At 47.2% G+C, this 15,877-nt stretch overlaps 1 protein-coding gene and 1 non-coding gene across 2 annotated transcripts; both read left to right on the forward strand.

The window, feature by feature from the left end:
• The first annotated feature begins 4,499 nt into the window (after window positions 1–4,499).
• SPATA31G1 (SPATA31 subfamily G member 1) lies at window positions 4,500–10,064 on the forward strand. The gene is made up of 3 exons (XM_089300092.1): window positions 4,500–4,725; window positions 5,045–5,110; window positions 5,195–10,064. Exons 1-3 carry the CDS (start codon window positions 4,537–4,539, stop codon window positions 8,432–8,434), a joined length of 3,495 nt encoding a protein of 1,164 aa, XP_089156218.1. The 5' UTR covers window positions 4,500–4,536; the 3' UTR covers window positions 8,435–10,064.
• A 1,037-nt stretch (window positions 10,065–11,101) lies between these two features.
• LOC149128803 (U6 spliceosomal RNA) lies at window positions 11,102–11,208 on the forward strand. Its single transcript, XR_016227789.1, has one exon. It is a non-coding gene; the product is annotated as a U6 spliceosomal RNA (small nuclear RNA).
• Window positions 11,209–15,877: the final 4,669 nt, after the last annotated feature.

Below are 15,877 nucleotides of genomic sequence, written 5' to 3' on the forward strand. Positions count from 1 at the left end.
GAACTTGGGGCCATTCTCTACTGCACTCCCGGCCACAGCAGAGCTGGACTGGAAGAGGAGCAACCGGGACTAGAACTGGTGCCCATATGGGATGCTGGCGCTGCTGGCGGAGGATTAACCAAGTGAGCCATGGTTCTGGCCCCTGACACAGGTGTCGTAATCAGTGCCTTAACCATAGCTAAACGCCCGCCGTTGTGCTGTGCTTTTATAGACTAGTAGTGCAGTGAGTTTGTTTCTCCTACCAGCATCACCACAAAGGTGATTAATGCTTGTGCCACAACTTACAGTGGCTACAATGTCTCTAGGTGACTAAGTGATAGGAATTCCTCAGTTCCATCACAAGCTCATGGGACCATCACCATATATGTGGTCCATCAGTGACCAAAATGTCATCATGTAGCATGCAGTTGTATACACACACATATGCCTTGGTTTCCCCTTATGTGAAAGGATATAAATAATACCCACTTCAAAACATTTTAAAGATTAAATGGGATATGTGAGAATACACTAAAGTGTCCATCACTAGCAACCAAATTGGCCAGGACCTTGATCTTGGATTTCCCAGCTTCTAGAATTATGAGTAATAAATATGTATTGTCTAAATTAAAAAAAGGTAAATGGGATAACAAATGCTCAAGTATACATTTGTTCTACATCTCTGAGGAAGAAGAAACATCATATTACTCAACTTTCTAAAATTAAACCTGGCTTGAAAACTCCATTTGCTACGGTGGGAAGATTACTGACATCAATCATTGTTGGGGTCTTTTTTCCTCTTTAGTGTACACTGACCAATAAAAGTTAAAAAAAAAAAAGTATGAAATAGTCTCTAGTCTTCAGCCTGTCATGGTTGCCTCTGCGATGCTCATTGTCTAAACCCACATGGTCCATCCCACAGCATCTCTGCCGAGCACGCGTGCTAGCATGCTTTGCAGTTCCCAAGACTGTATGCTGGTTGCTTGCTTGCCGGCCATTAAGTCAGCTCCCCATCAAAGGCCTACTCCTCCTGGAGGGCTTCTACACAGACCCTGCCGCTCACTTGCTCATGGAGTCTATCGCTACATCTCTTTTGCCAAGTGCCTGGACCCACTGTTACCCTTAGGCAACTCTTCTCTTTCAGTCCAGTTCCTCCTCCATCTTATCCTCTTCAAAAACACCCAGCTAAATTAAACTGCCTTCCCACACAAGTGTGTGGATAAGGCCATAGAAAGGTACATTTCAACTTTGGTTTGAGACCAGGAAACACAAAATCCATTAATAACAAACCCCAAATCCCTGGGAGAGATAATGTTACCTTTTTAATCCCACTGAGGATCTCCTCTGGCAAGGAATGGGAGACAGAACTAATAATGTAGTAAATTATCTTGCCATAAACCTAAATGAATGGGGATGGTGCTGTGGCGCAGCAGGTTAACACCCTGAAGCGCCGGCATCCCATATGGGCGCCAGTTCGAGACCCAGCCACTCCACTTCCAATCCAGTTCTCTGCTATGGCCTGTGATGGCAGTAGAAGATGGCCCAAGTCCTTGGGCCCCTGCACCCACGTGGGAGACCTGGAAGAAGCTCCTGGCTCTTGGCTTCGGCTTGGCACAGCTCCAGCTGTTGTGGCAAATTGGGGAGTAAACCAGTGGATGGAAGACCTCTCTCTGTCTCTTCCTCTCCTCTCTCTGTGTAACTTGACTTTCAAATAAATAAATAAACCTTAAAAAAAAAAAAAAAAAACTAAATGAATGAGCACAAAGTACATAGTATTTTCTTTTCTGTTTCCCGTCAGGACTCAACTTCTTCATCCAAAGATTGCACACTCAAATAATGGGCGAGTAATGCAAATGAGTAAAAATGGACAAGTATAAGAAGACAAAACAGCAGGCACAATGATAAACAGCAACTAGCCCTTAGTCTTGGCATTAAGTAAAAGAATATGGTGAGGACTGCTGCATTGTCCATTCCAAAAGCAGCAAATACAAGTTAGCTCCAAATGGCCCTGACTTTGTGGAAATGCAAGTCCAGTGTAGCCAGATTTTAATTTGGAAATATTGTGTACCATCTATTGGTTTACAATGTTGGCTACTCATTCAAGATTTTTTTTAAAAGAACACTATTGGTAACACTGGGTAAAATATTACATCTCAGAAGGTTTTCTTTATTTCTTTCTATGGTTAGCTGTCACATACATGCTGCAAGCTGTCAAACCTACATCTCCCCCATAGATTGCTCTCCCAAGTTTCAGATGCATGTATCTCTGTCTCTCTCCTAGCTCTACTTTGAGGTATCCATAGATTCAAAGTCTATAATGGAACTCATCACCCCACCACCCTAAATTGGTTCCCAGTCTGGGCTTCCTATTCAGTGAAACAGCACCAACACACATAGTTTCTCAAGTCAAAAACCCTGGAGGGGGATGATGCTGTGGCACAGAAGGTTAAATCGCTGCCTGCGATGCTGGCATCCCGTATGGGCACCAGTTGGAGTCCCAGGTGCTCCACTTCTGATCCAGCACCTTGCTAACTTGCTTGGGAAATGGCAGAGAATGGCCCTGGTGTTTGGGCTCCTGCACCCACGTGGGGGACCTGGAAGAAGCTCCTGGCTCCTAGCCTGGCTCCCTACACCGTCACTGCAGCTATCTGGGGAGTGAACCAGCAGATGGAAGATCTCTCTCTCCCTTTCTCTCTCTCTGTAACTCTTTCAAATAAATAAATAAATCTTAAGGAAATAAAACCCCTAGAGACATCTTCAATTTATTCTCTCTGCCACTGCAATCCATTGGTAACCAAGTATAATCAGTTTTTTTTTTTTTTTTCGGACAGGCAGAGTGGACAGTGAGAGAGAGACAGAGAGAAAGGTCTTCCTTTGCCGTTGGTTCACCCTCCAATGGCCGCCGCGCTGCGACCAGCGCACTGCGCTGATCCGATGGCAGGAGCCAGGTGCTTCTCCTGGTCTCCCATGGGGTGCAGGGCCAAGCACTTGGGCCATCCTCCACTGCACTCCCTGGCCACAGCAGAGAGCTGGCCTGGAAGAGGGGCAACCGGGACAGAATCCGGCGCCCCGACCGGGACTAGAACCCGGTGTGCCGGCACCGCTAGGCGGAGGATTAGCCTATTGAGCCGCGGCGCCGGCCCAATATAATCAGTTTTCTCTCTGGAATTCAAGGTGAATCCAGTGTTTACCATTCTCACCATCAGTGCCTGTACTGACAATCCTCATCTTTTGATTTAACTGAAGCAAGCGAGAGTCCCTAACTGATCTTTTTTTTTTTTTTTGGACAGGCAGAGTGGACAGTGAGAGAGAAAGATGGAGAGAAAGGTCTTCCTTTGCCATTGGTTCACCGTCCAATGGCCGCCGTGCCCAGCGCGCCGTGGCCGGCGCACCGCGCTGATCGGATGGCAGGAGCCAGGTACTTCTCCTGGTCTCCCATGGGGTGCAGGGCCAAGCACTTGGGTCATCCTCCACTGCACTCCCTGGCCACAGCAGAGAGCTGGCCTGGAAGAGGGGCAACCAGGACAGAATCCGGCGCCCCAAACGGGACTAGAACCCGGTGTGCCAAGCGCTGCAAGGCGGAGGATTAGCCTAGTGAGCCGTGGTGCTGGTCCTATTTTATTTCTATTCTATCACCTTGAGATGGAGCAGAAATCTGATCTCTAATAGGCACTCAATAGATGTATGTCGAAGAAGCAATGTTCAACTCATGGAACCAACTCATGGTTTCTCAAGATCACATAACTGATCAGTGACAGAACTAGAGAACCCAAGTCTCCTCATTTTTGGTTCAGCACTCTTCCTACCAGCCTAAACCAGTCTTTGATGGGGAAGAGGGAGAGCATTACATTGTACAGGGAAGGCAAGGATTAAAGTCTGGTCCTGAAAGGAAGTATGACAAAAAACAGAGTGGTGACTTTAGAGGAAAGAGGAGAAAATGAGAAATGCTTACATTTGACTTGTCATCTTTAACATAAAGTGCTTCTCTAGAAGATCTCAGTCAATCTGAAGTCAAATAAGACAGCTCATGCCCGACATGAGCATAAACAAGAAAAGGACAGACTCTTTTAAGGAGGGAATGAGGCTTATAATCAGGAACCTTAAAAGAAGTAAATTTTAATACAGCATTCAGTATGTACTAAGTATTAATTTGAAGCACCCACATTTCGTCACTTAACCCTCTACACAATCCTCACTACATAGGTGAGAAAACTGAGGCCCGGAAGTGTTAGGTAGTATGACAGAGGTTTCACAGGTAGGGAGAGGCAGAGCTGGGATTTGAACGAGGCATTTCAATGCTACAATCCATGTCCTTGACTGCAATGTCTAAAGCATAAGCATGACCTTGGCAATCAACACAAAAAGGGATCACTCAGACTCCACTGCATGAGGTAAGAACTGTCTAAGGGAGGCAATTTTGTGGCCCTAAATTCAGGGAGAAGGCTGTTGGGCCTGGCCCATGTGGGGGATGGGAGTTCTTTGTTCTGTGATGTAATGATGACCTCAGGGTAAACTGCCGCTTGGCTGCTGGAGGACCTGTTTGGGGCTGAGGGAGATATGGAGATTCTCTGGGGCCAGCTGACTCATGCCCTGGCCTGCAGACACTGTGGCAGCAGCTGCCTCCAGAGTCCAGGAAACCTGGTGACACTATTCTTGTTCATGGTTTGGCAGATCCGGAGGTGGCGACATCTTGGGATGTGGCAACAGCTTCAGCCCACGTGGTCTGGGGACAAGATGCAAGACAAGGTGGGTGGCCTCTGATCCTGGATGTGCAGTCAGGTAACATAGCTGTTGATAACATAGCAGGTCAGATGAAGCGTCGCTGGAATGGATGTGGACCCAGGTGAGTGACTAAGCCCTAGAGGTGAGGCTGATTGATTGACCACGGACCTGAGTTTTGAGGTCAAGCGAATGATCACGGAGCCTAAGATATAAGGTTATGTGAGAAAATCATGCTCTCCATCATTTTCCATTTGGGAAGTGAAATGGAGACTGAGGGCTTCAAGACACATATTGTGTCTTTGAAGAGGCTTCATGCCTGACTGTAGCTTTCTCTATTTCCTAGGGCCTATCACTTCTATACTATGTGTCCTTCCTTGGCTGCCTGTGGAAGAAGAAATCAGAGAAGGAGGTGGAGGAAGAAGAGGAGGAGGAGGAAGAAGAGGAGGAGGGGGAGGAAGAAGTGGAGGAGGGGGAGGAAGAAGAGGAGGAGGAGGAGGAGGAGGAAGAGGATGAGGAGGAGGAAGAGGAAGCATCTCTGTATCCGATGGAGCTATGTTCTCCCCAAAGAGCTCCCACACAAGAGCAAGGCACCACAGCCCTGCCTCAGCCATCTCGTGGTTCTGAGCGCCTTCCCAAGGTCACGGGGACATTAGAGAAAATACTCTCACAGCCTCCAAGCCCTTCTGGATCCTTCCCCACCTTCCAGATCCTGACCAACCTACCCGTGAGGCACAACACAGCACCAGGAAGCCACCTGCAACAGAGAAAAAGCCAGCTCTTCTGGGGTCTCCCCTCTCTGCACAGCGAGTCTTTGGAGGCCATTTTCTTGAGCGGAAATGGCCCCTCTCCCCTGAGGTTGTATGTTCGTCCTTCTGTCTTCTTCAACAAGCTTGCTTTCCTGCCTAGGTATAACCTCTTTCCCCAAAATCACTCCCCAACCCAGTTTCCTATCCTTGAAGCACATACTTTAGAAGATATGGAAGGAATGGTTTCTGGTCCTCAGCTGCTTCCACCTCCATCTCTTCCTGTCCCATCACTACCCCTCCACAAGGGAGTCCTATCTGGCACTAAGGGAAATACACAGTGGCTTACATGGCAGAGAGAGGGTCCTTGGGTAGACCAAGTCCAGTACCCACAGCCTGAATCCCAAATAACCAGACCCTCTAAGCTCTTCTTATCTGAGGCCTGGAGGAGGGTGTCAGGGGACCCCAGCCTACATCAACACAATCCAGATATACCCTCTGCTTTGCTGTATCCTTCTAGCTGTTTGGGAATCCCAACTAGGTTTGAGGCCCAGTGGAGGACCATGGGGCAAAATGAGAATCTGCACATTTCTGAGTCAACAATGCCAGCTTCTAGCTCAAACCCAGCCTTACTGCCAAAACTCCAGGAAGTAAACTCTATAGGAGGCCTGTCTGGTTCCAAAGCCCCCTGGAAAACTATAGAGCAAAAAGAGAACCCTCAGGTCTCTGAGTCCCCAACCCTAGCACCATGCCAACCCCTCATCCCCAAGATGGTAGCTCAAGGAACTGGCCCCTTGGGAATCCCACCTGGATATCAGATTCATTGGGGAACCATAGAACATAAAGCCCCTCAGTCCCCAGTGTCAAGCCCCTGCCAACCCCCAGCTTGTGCGTCAGAATCCCAAAAAGTCAGTCCTCAAAGAGGACTTTGTGCACCCAAGGACTTCTTGGGAACTATGGGCCATAGAGAAAATCTTCAGACCTCTGAGGCTCCAATGCCAGCCCCTTGCCCTCTCCTAGACTCCCTGCCAGAACTCCAAAGAGAGCATCCTCTAGAATATGAGGCTCAGTTGGGAAGCAGAGAAAACTCAGGAAACTGGGCCTCTGAGCCCCCAACCTTGGACCTCAAGCCAGGACTCCATGAACCCAACCCTGCATGTGCCCCAACAGCATCTGAGACTCCAGGGAAGGGCACGCAGAGTAGAGAAAATCTTTCAGTCTCTGTAGACCCAGTTTCATCTCCCAATCTGCCCTCAGCCCCTCTGTTGGAGTCTCTGGTAACGGGCCCCCAGGGAGTCCTGTCTGAGTCCAAACCCTCATGGGAGACCAATGGGCAGAGAATCAATCTCTGGGCATCTGACTCCCCATACCCTCTCCACAGTGCACCACTAGCCCTCTCTAAAGCACCGCACATAATCAATACTGCGGAAGGCTTGCCTAGAACAGAAGCTACACAGAAGGCTGATGAGCATCCCAGGAATTCCTGGCCTTCTGAACCCCCACTTCTGGCCCTCAGCTCAACCCCAGCTGTTATAGTAGAGCAGCCCAGAGTTAGTCCCATGGGGGTCCCGTTTGATTCTGAGGCTAGATGTGGGGACGCGGGAGGGACAAAGAGCTCCTGGGACTCGGAGGTCCCTGCCTGCAGCTTACTCCAAGGTCCGCAAGGAGTCAGCCCCCTGGGAGTCCTGTTTGACTCTGAGCCTGTTGGGGCAGACGTGGAGCAGAAAAAAAACTTTGTTTCTGTGTCCCCTGTTTGGGACTCCAAACTACCCCCAAAGTCTGTTTCAAAGTCCCACGTAAGTAGTGAGCCTTTTGAAGATCAATGCAACTGTAATTCTGAGGGGGAAGCAGCAGAACAGAAAGAGAACTGCTGTGCCTTTAAGGGCCCAGACCCCAGCTCACTCTCTGTTCCTCTGCCAGAGCCACACGTTGACCTTGATCTTGTATGCAGAAATGTGCCAGAGAGAGAGGTCCCCCAGGACCTCAGCCTTCCAAAAGTGGATCCCTTGAAACCAATAGCCTGGTCTCCCACCACAGCTGAAGTTCTGAAGATTGAGCCCACTCAGCCCAGCCTATCCAGTCTGGTCCCAGGGACTAAGGCACAAGCCCCATCCTCCCAGGGAGAGGCTGTCCCAGAGGTGCTCGCTTGCAGTGAGGTCCATGCCTGGCAATGGAGTAGAGAGTTGGAACTCACGCTCAAGAAACTGCAGCAGAGTCCGGCTTCCAGATCCCCTCGCCCAAGTCAACAGTTCTGCAGCTCTCCTACCCTGAGCTCCCCACCTCCAGACTCCTGGGAACTCTCTTCCTACCCCCGACAGCAGAGTGACCCCTCCAACCTGTGCCCCCATTCTTCAAGCTATCATCCCCCAAAAACTCACAGCACAGTACTTCAACCTGCCCAGGCTTCCCATAGTCATCTCTCTCATTTCTCTTCCCAGACTCTGCCACGAGGGTCTGACAAAGCAGAAAAAGGGTCTCCAAGAGAAGAGAAAATAAAGAGGAAGATGGTGGTTCAGGTCTCAGGTGTCCACAGGGAGTCTAGTCAGAATAGTCCAGGCCACAGAGAACCCTCAAATCCCAAGGTTCTGGCCTCAGGCAAGAGACAGGAGAAGGCTCCAGTCTTAACTTTATCCAAAAAGACAGAGAGCCCTAGAAAACCCAAAGCAGGAGAGCATAGCAAGATAGGGTCACCCACAGTCACAGGCACCCAGGCCCAAAGAGGAGTGGAGGCCTCTGTGAGCAGACTGTCCCAAAGGCCTCAGCACAAAGGCCAGGGACCTCAACACACTGCTCTTCCCATGGCTGCTGGTCCCCAGTACCAGAGACGGGACATGCAATACTCTTACCACTGTAAGCACTGTCCTTGGGCCCGTATGCAGACGCGTCTCTCTCCTCCCGCACCCCGGGCTCCCCTTACCAGGCGTCTCCAAAAGGCATTAGCAAAGTTGCTAGGTACCCACAGACCCCTGCCCACCAAATCTAGTCAGTAAAGGCTGGTAGTATTGACACTCAATTCCCCAAGACCTGAAGCCAAATCAGGTGGAGCTAGGAAATGGAGCCAGAGGAATTCTAAATAAACTAGCTAAACCCAGATTAAATCGCATGTCTTCTTTGGAGCCAAGGTACAGGGAATTTCAGTTCCCTGTTAGCTTTTGCTGCAGCTACATCCGCTCAAGAGCAGGCCCCAGGAGTAGAGCTCAGCGTTTCGCAGGCTTAACTTTGTGCTCAGACCTCCACAGATCACCACATCTGGAATTTACACATCCCTACTTTATGGGGTGAGGCTGTAGGGCCGGGGGCAGGTGGGGGGAGAGCCCAGCTCAATGTTGCTCTTCAAAGACTTCACAGTGAGTGAACAGAATATATCCACTAAACATGAACACAACTAGTCAGGGTCAAGACAGTTCTTGGTCCTGTGTATGACTTCCTTCTTTATCCACAGTACTCAAGGCCAGAAAAACAAGCTCCCTTTCATATTTAGTAACCATTAGGAATTTTTCTTCTAACAAATTACCACAAAATACATCTGACAAATCTGAGACATCAAATCAAGGGGTTGGCAGGACTTATTCCTCTCTGTAGGTTTTGGGTAGGTTCACTCCTTGCCTTTCTCTGCGTCTAGAGGCTACCCGTATTCCTGGGTTACAGCCCCCTTTACCTTCAAAGACAGCAAGGGCAAGTCCTTACATCATGTCTCCCTGGTCTCTCTTCCTCCTTCCACTTTCAAGGACACTTCTGAGTACAATGGGCCCATCTGGATAATCCAAGGCACTCTTCCTATCTTAAAGTTAGCTGATGAATTATCTTGAGTCCTCTTGCCAGGAAAAATGTACTTAGAGGTTCCAGAAAGTAGGATGGACATATCTTGGAAGGCCACTATCCTACCTACCCAAGGTATTATTACATATGCTGCAAATATTTTCTCCCAATCTGTAGCTTATGATCTAGGTTTTCAGCGACTTTTACTATACCAAAGTTTAAAGTTTTCGTAAGATCTATCAAAATCACCCTTTTCAGCTTCTAAAATATTTTGTCACTTTTCTAAGTTCTTTATAGGGGCCGGAACTGTGACATAGCAGGTTAAGCCACAGCCTGAAATGACAGCATCCCATAACGGGTACTGGTTTGAGTCTCAACAGCTCTACTTGTAAATCCACCTCCCTTCTAATGCACCTGGGAAAGCAGTGGAAGATGACCCAAGTGCTTGGGCCCCTGCCACCCATGAATGAAGCTCCTGGCTTCAACCTGGCCCAGCCCTGGCTATTGTGGCCATTTGGGGAGTGAATGGAAGATTTCTCGGTCTCTCCTATGTAACATTTTTTCAAATAAATCTTAAAGACAAAAAACAGGGGCCAGTGCTGTGATATAGTAGGTTAAGTCTCCACCTGCAGCGCCAGCATCACATATGGGTGCCAGCTGGAGTCCTGGCTGCTCCACTTCCAATCCAGCTGCCTGCTAACAGCCTGGGAAAGCAGCAGTGGATGACCCAAGTGCTTGAGCCCCTGAATCTATGTGGGAGACCAAGAAGAAACTCCTGGCTTCAGAGTGGCCTAGCTCCGGCTGTTGTGGCCATTTGGGGAGTGAACCAGTGGATGGAATCTCTCTTAGTTTCTGTCTCTCCCTCTCTCTTTCAAAAAAACAAACAAACAAAACAAAACAAAACAAAACAAAAAAACAAAAAACTTTTTAAATATATAAAATGTATATATTTATAAATATATTTTTATATATATGGAAAAGTGGAATTAAGAGATTAAAGAAAATTTTAAATCAGTGCGGTTTTTTTTATTCTTTTTTTTTAATTTGACAGAGTTAGTGAGAGAGAAAGGTCTTCCTTCCGTTGGTTCACCCCAAAATAGCCGCTACAGCAGGAGCCAGGTGTTTCCTCCTGGTCTCCCATGCAGGTGCAGGCGCCCAAGTACTTGGGCCATCCTCCACTGCCTTCCCGGGTCACAGCAGAGAGCTGGACTGGAAGAGGAGCAGCCGGGACTAGAACCTGGCGCCCATATGGGATGCGGGCACCGCAGGCAGAGGACTAGCCAACTGAGCCATGGCGCCGGTCCTTGTCAGTGCGTTTTTCATATCATGCACTTTCCATGAACTTTTTGAAGACCTCTTATATGCATGATCTCAAGGTTTTTTTGCACCAAAATAAATTTATCTTCTAAGTCCTTTTTCTGTGAACTTCTTGAAGTACCCTCATATTTTAGACTGCTAGTTGACAGAAAGCCAGAGTCAAACAGAGCTCCCATCTGCTGATTCATTCCCCAAATACCCACAATGGCCAGTATGAGGCCAAGTCAAAGCCAAGAGCTGGGAATCCAATTCAGATTTCCACCGTGTGTGGCAGGGACCCAACTGCTTGAGCCATCACTTACTGTGTTCCAAGGGCTGCACTGGCAGGAAGCTGGAATAGGGAGCCAGAGTCAGGACTTATACCCAGGCATTTTGATAAGGGACACAAACATCTTAACATCTCTACTAGGACAAATGTTTGCTCCAAATTTTACAATATGGTATGAGGTGAGACTCTTAACAGCCCCCTTCCCACCCCCAATGATGTCCAATTCTCCTAGTATCACTTTTTAGTATCTTGAACACACTCCATTAATGTGCCCTACTACAAAGCAAGGTCATTTTTAAATCTCTAGGCATCCGTGCTCGCTTCGGCAGCACATATACTAAAATTGGAACGATACAGAGAAGATTAGCATGGCCCCTGCGCAAGGATGACACGCAAATTCGTGAAGCGTTCCATATTTTTTCTTGATGTGAATGGAAGGGGAGAGGGAGTGGGAAAGGGGAGGGTAGTGGGTGGGAGGGACGGTATGTGGGGGAAGCCATTGTAATCCATAAATCGTACTTTGGAAATTTATATTCATTAAATAAAAGTTAAAAAAAAAAATCTCTAGGCATCCGAGCTACATAGCAAGTCTACTGAATAGCACCTCATATTCACCTATTCCCGAAACTTACTCATTATCCCATTAAACTTTTCTAACAATGCATCCACTTCTACTGAAGGTTATACATTCATCTAACACCTAAGCCAGAAATCTGTCATCTTTTTTTCCTTTGCCCTCCTCCCTGATCCATCATATCGGTTATACCTATGCAATGTATTTTAAATTCATCTTTACCTCTCAATCTCCACCATTACTGTCTTTGCACAGTTATTTCTCACCAAATTGCCCTACTGCTTCTAGTCTACTCTTTGCGTGACTACAATTCTCTGGAGACCAATTTCTTCAGTAGGCTAAGTGCCACAGAAGTTTGGTAGGATATTGGTTTCCTTGAGAGTTGTGAACACCACTTGGGTCATATAGGATCTCTGAATGTGGTATGAGTATGAGATTAAATTCCTTGCTTCCAAAATAATTATTGAAAGGGGGAGATTAATGATTTTAAAAAGTTATAAAGCAGTATGATCTCAATTTGGTTTATAAAATATGACATGTACAAATACATATTTATGCAAACATAGGAAAGACCCAGAAAGATACGCACTAAACTGTGATCCCTAGTATTGGACATAATTTTTAAATTTTTGCTTATATATCTCTGTATAGAATACTGCTTCTACAAAAACATTATTTTAAAAATGAATTATTGGGGGGGGGGGGACCGGTGCTGTAGCACAGCGGGTAAAACCCCTGCCTGTAGTGCCGGCATCCCTTACAGACGCCGGTTCAAAACCTGGCTGCTCCATTTCCAATCCAGCTCCCTGTTATAGCCTGGGAAAGCAGTGGAAGACAACGCAAGTCTTTGGGCTCCTGCACCCATGTGGGAAGACCTGGAGGAATCTCCTGGCTCTGGATCAGCACAGCTCCGGCTGTTGTGGAAGACCTCTGTCGCTCCCCGTCTTCGTGGAGGAACGACACAGGACCCTGCGCTGTTCTTTCGTCTGCTCGGCCCTCCCCGGGTTTGCTGCTGGTTCTTCCCGGGGTTGGCTACCGTCCCTTCCACCTCCGTGGAAGGGCGGTTCCCCCTGCCACATTCCCCACTTCCGCGGGGGAGCGGCACACCGCCGGCCGGCTCTCTCGGGGGCTGCACAGGTGTTCCTTCAGATAGATGTTCCTGGTGCATGTTGTCTCTCTCCTCCTTTATAGTCCTCTTCCGCCAATCCCAACTCGGCTGCCCACATGCCGAGTACGCTGCTCTCCTCCAATCAAGAGCAGGATCAGCTCCTGGAGGTCATCACTCAAGTTGGCAAGAGGCAGCTGCGTAGAAGCTGTTTTCTCCTCTCCCAGCGCCATATTGTGGGAGAGCAGATGCATAGAATAAGTCTTAATTCCAGTAACTTAGTCTAGTCCGAGTTGCTCCCAGTTGCTCCCCACAACCTCTCTCTCTGCCTCTCCTTCTCTCTGTTAACTCTGATTTCAAATAAATAAATCTTTTTTTAAAAAAAGCAAAACTTTCATAAAAAATGAATTATCTATGCACAATAGTATATATGACATTGACAATATTGCACTTAGAGATTGTTGGGTTAAAATTTTTCTGCCACTGAAAAAAGGGAAAAGTGAGCTGTTTAATATGGAAACCTGGGCTGACTCTGTGGTGTAGTGAGTAAAGCCGCTGCTTGCAGTGCTGGCATCCCATATGGGCACCGGTTCAAGTCCCGGCTACTCCACTTACAATCCCACTCTCTGCTATGGCCTGGGAAAGCAGAAGATGGCCCAAGTCCTTCGGCTCCTGCACCCACATGGGAAGACCCGGAGGAAGCTCCTGGCTCCTGATGGGCCCAGCTCCAGCAATTGTGGCCAATTGGGGAATGAACCAGCAGATGGAAGATCTCTCTCTCTCTCTGCCTCTCAGGCAAATAAATCTTTAAAATTTATACACACACACAACTTGAAACTTTCCTGCATGAACTCTCCTCATTTTTATGACAAAATTTACTTATGGCATTTGAGGTTCTTTACAATATGGTCCCTGACCTTTCCAAATACTCTCCAGTATTCACCTGCTAGTCTAACCTTATGCTGTTTAAGCATGCCTTGTGTTTCCTGACCTCAGCATTTTGTTCAAACTTCTCCCCAACTTCTCCATGTCAGTGGTCTCCCACCTTCCTTTAAGGCTCAGCTCACATTACCTCCAGAGCCTTCTTGGATTCCCACTACCTTGGCGTGGTTTTCCCTTGCTTGCAGCCCCATTAACACTGTGTGTGCCTCGGTACCCATTTTCTGATAGTAAAGCTCTAAATAAATTAAGGTTATGCAAGGTAAAACCCAAACTTCCAATCCAGTGCTCTTTCCATTCCATAAAATTCCCTCTCTCTGTACACCTGGTTGAAAAAAAAGGTCCATCAGAAGGTATGTGCTGTTCCTCTGCTTCCTCCCACTAGTGTCATCAACGATCCACTTTTTTAGTCCAAACTTGTCCATGGGGTCTGAGCACAAAACTTGACCTGCTGGTCAAGAACGGAACTGGGGGCTGGCACTATGGCTCACTTGGTTAATACTCCACCTGTGGCACCAGCTTCCCATATGGGTGCCGGGTTCTAGTCCCGGCTCCTCCTCTTCCAGTCCCAGCTGCTCCTCTTCCAGTCCAGCTCTCTGGAAGGCGGGAGGAAGCACCTGGCTCCTGGCTTTGGATTGGCTCAGCGTGCCGGCTGTAGCGGCCATTTGGAGAGTGAACCAACGGAAGTAAGACCTTTCTCTCTGTCTCTCTTTCACTGTCTAACTCTGTCAAAAAAAAAAAAAAAGAAAAGAAAAGAAAAGAAAAAAACACTTAAACAAAAGAATGAAAAGAATGGAACTGAAGGTGCTCATCATCACCATCTATGGTCTCAAAAGACAATGCAATTCTGAATGCCCATTTGACATGGGGAAAGAGTAACTTTAAGTCTGCATCTCTGGGTAACTTTAAACAAAAAAATCAAAATTCTATCATCTTAAGTCTTTTTAAAGCTCTCAATAGGTTGTAGGGCTGAGAAAGGATAACAAACATCACTTAACATTTGTATAATAGTCAAATTAATGATTGGCACACCTGTTTGTCATGGACATGGTGTGTCCAGTGGACTCTCAAGGTAATTTACAGGATCAGTATCTTAGACTCAGATATATGAAGACCTAAAGTTTATATTTCCATCTTTGCTTTTCCTTCCCTGGTATAACTTTATGCTATAGTCTTGGTTAGAACTTATCTTCTAATCAGAGCACTTGTCTTATAAGTGCTCACCTACAATAAGATTACATTCCAAATTCTTCTGGAGAACACTCTGCAGAGAAAGGTGGCCTGCCATATCATGTCTCTTGGCATTAGTATGCAGGCTTCTGAAAGTGTTAAACTGACAATAAACAGTCCCTCACGCTGCTTTCTACAGTTCAGAAAGAATTTTCAATCATTTTATCAGATTAAGAAAACTCGAGACTCTCAAAGGGCTAACCACTTATTTTCAACTATACTGGCACAAGTGCCAGACCTAGAGGCAGTCCTCCTGACTGTAAGACTTCTCTTGGTTTTTCCTAAAGAATCTATCTATGGAGATACAACTGTTCCCCAGACTGGTTGACCTTCACTTTTCACACAATCATTTTGACAAAATTTGTATTACCTATCAACCTCTGTTGGGGCCAGCACCGTGGCGCAGTAGGTTAACCCCTGCCTGTGGCGCCTTCATCCCATATGGGCACTGGTTCTGTCCCAGCTGCTCCTCTTCCAATCCAGCTCTCTGCTGTGGCCTGGGAAAGCAGAAGATGGCCCGAGTCCTTGGGCCCCTGCACCCACATGGGAGACCAGGAAGAAGCTCCTGGCTCCTGGCTTCGGACTGGCACAGCTCCGGCCGTGGCGGCCATTTGGGGAGTGAACCAACTCTCCCTCTCACTGTCTGTCACTCTACCTCTCAAATAAATACAAAATCTTAAAAAAAAAAAAAAAACCTCTGTCTACATACATATCTGGGAGGAAAATGACATTTGCCTTCTGTTATATCCCCACAGCCTTGATGGAAAGGTATAAAAAGTCTTTCCCCAAATAACCTTGTCTGTGATCCTCACTGAAGTTAGGCTGTCAACTCACAGGGATGACAAAGAACAACAAAATTCCAAGTAGGAAAAGGCCATCATGAACATCTAAAGCATAGGACCAAAGGATTATCCAAAACAGAGCCTGGTAAGAAACAAGGGACAATTTGAATCCAAAAGTGCTATGTTCACAGCACATGAGTTCCAGAGAAGCCCCAGTTTAATCAACCATTGTTATCTTCTGTCCTTGTGGATTACCTAACCATACAGACTAGACCACGGCCTGATATTTTCTGCCTACTGTATGTACTATGACCAATAATTTTACTCAGTGGACAATTTTCACTGCACCACGCTTTGGGTAAGGCATCTTGTATTTGACCCCAGAAGCAAGTAGTGATTACTTTGGTACCTGTTGAATAAAGAAGATACTCTAAACCCACTGAGTAAATTATGCAAACA

Source organism: Oryctolagus cuniculus, chromosome 1 (genome assembly GCF_051225735.1).
Source record: "Oryctolagus cuniculus isolate XC-2025 breed Fujian yellow rabbit chromosome 1, ASM5122573v1, whole genome shotgun sequence".
NCBI classification, from domain to species: Eukaryota; Metazoa; Chordata; class Mammalia; order Lagomorpha; family Leporidae; genus Oryctolagus; species Oryctolagus cuniculus.

Excerpts from the sequence above, each read along its gene's own strand:
- SPATA31G1 (XM_089300092.1), top strand. The coding sequence starts at position 4,537 with ATGGAGATTCTCTGGGGCCAGCTGACTCATGCCCTGGCCTGCAGACAC. Across the intron at positions 4,726-5,044 it reads GGGACAAGATGCAAGACAAG|GGCCTATCACTTCTATACTA; the intron begins GTGGGTGGCCTC and ends TCTATTTCCTAG. Across the intron at positions 5,111-5,194 it reads AGAAGAAATCAGAGAAGGAG|GAGGAGGAGGAAGAGGATGA; the intron begins GTGGAGGAAGAA and ends GAGGAGGAGGAG.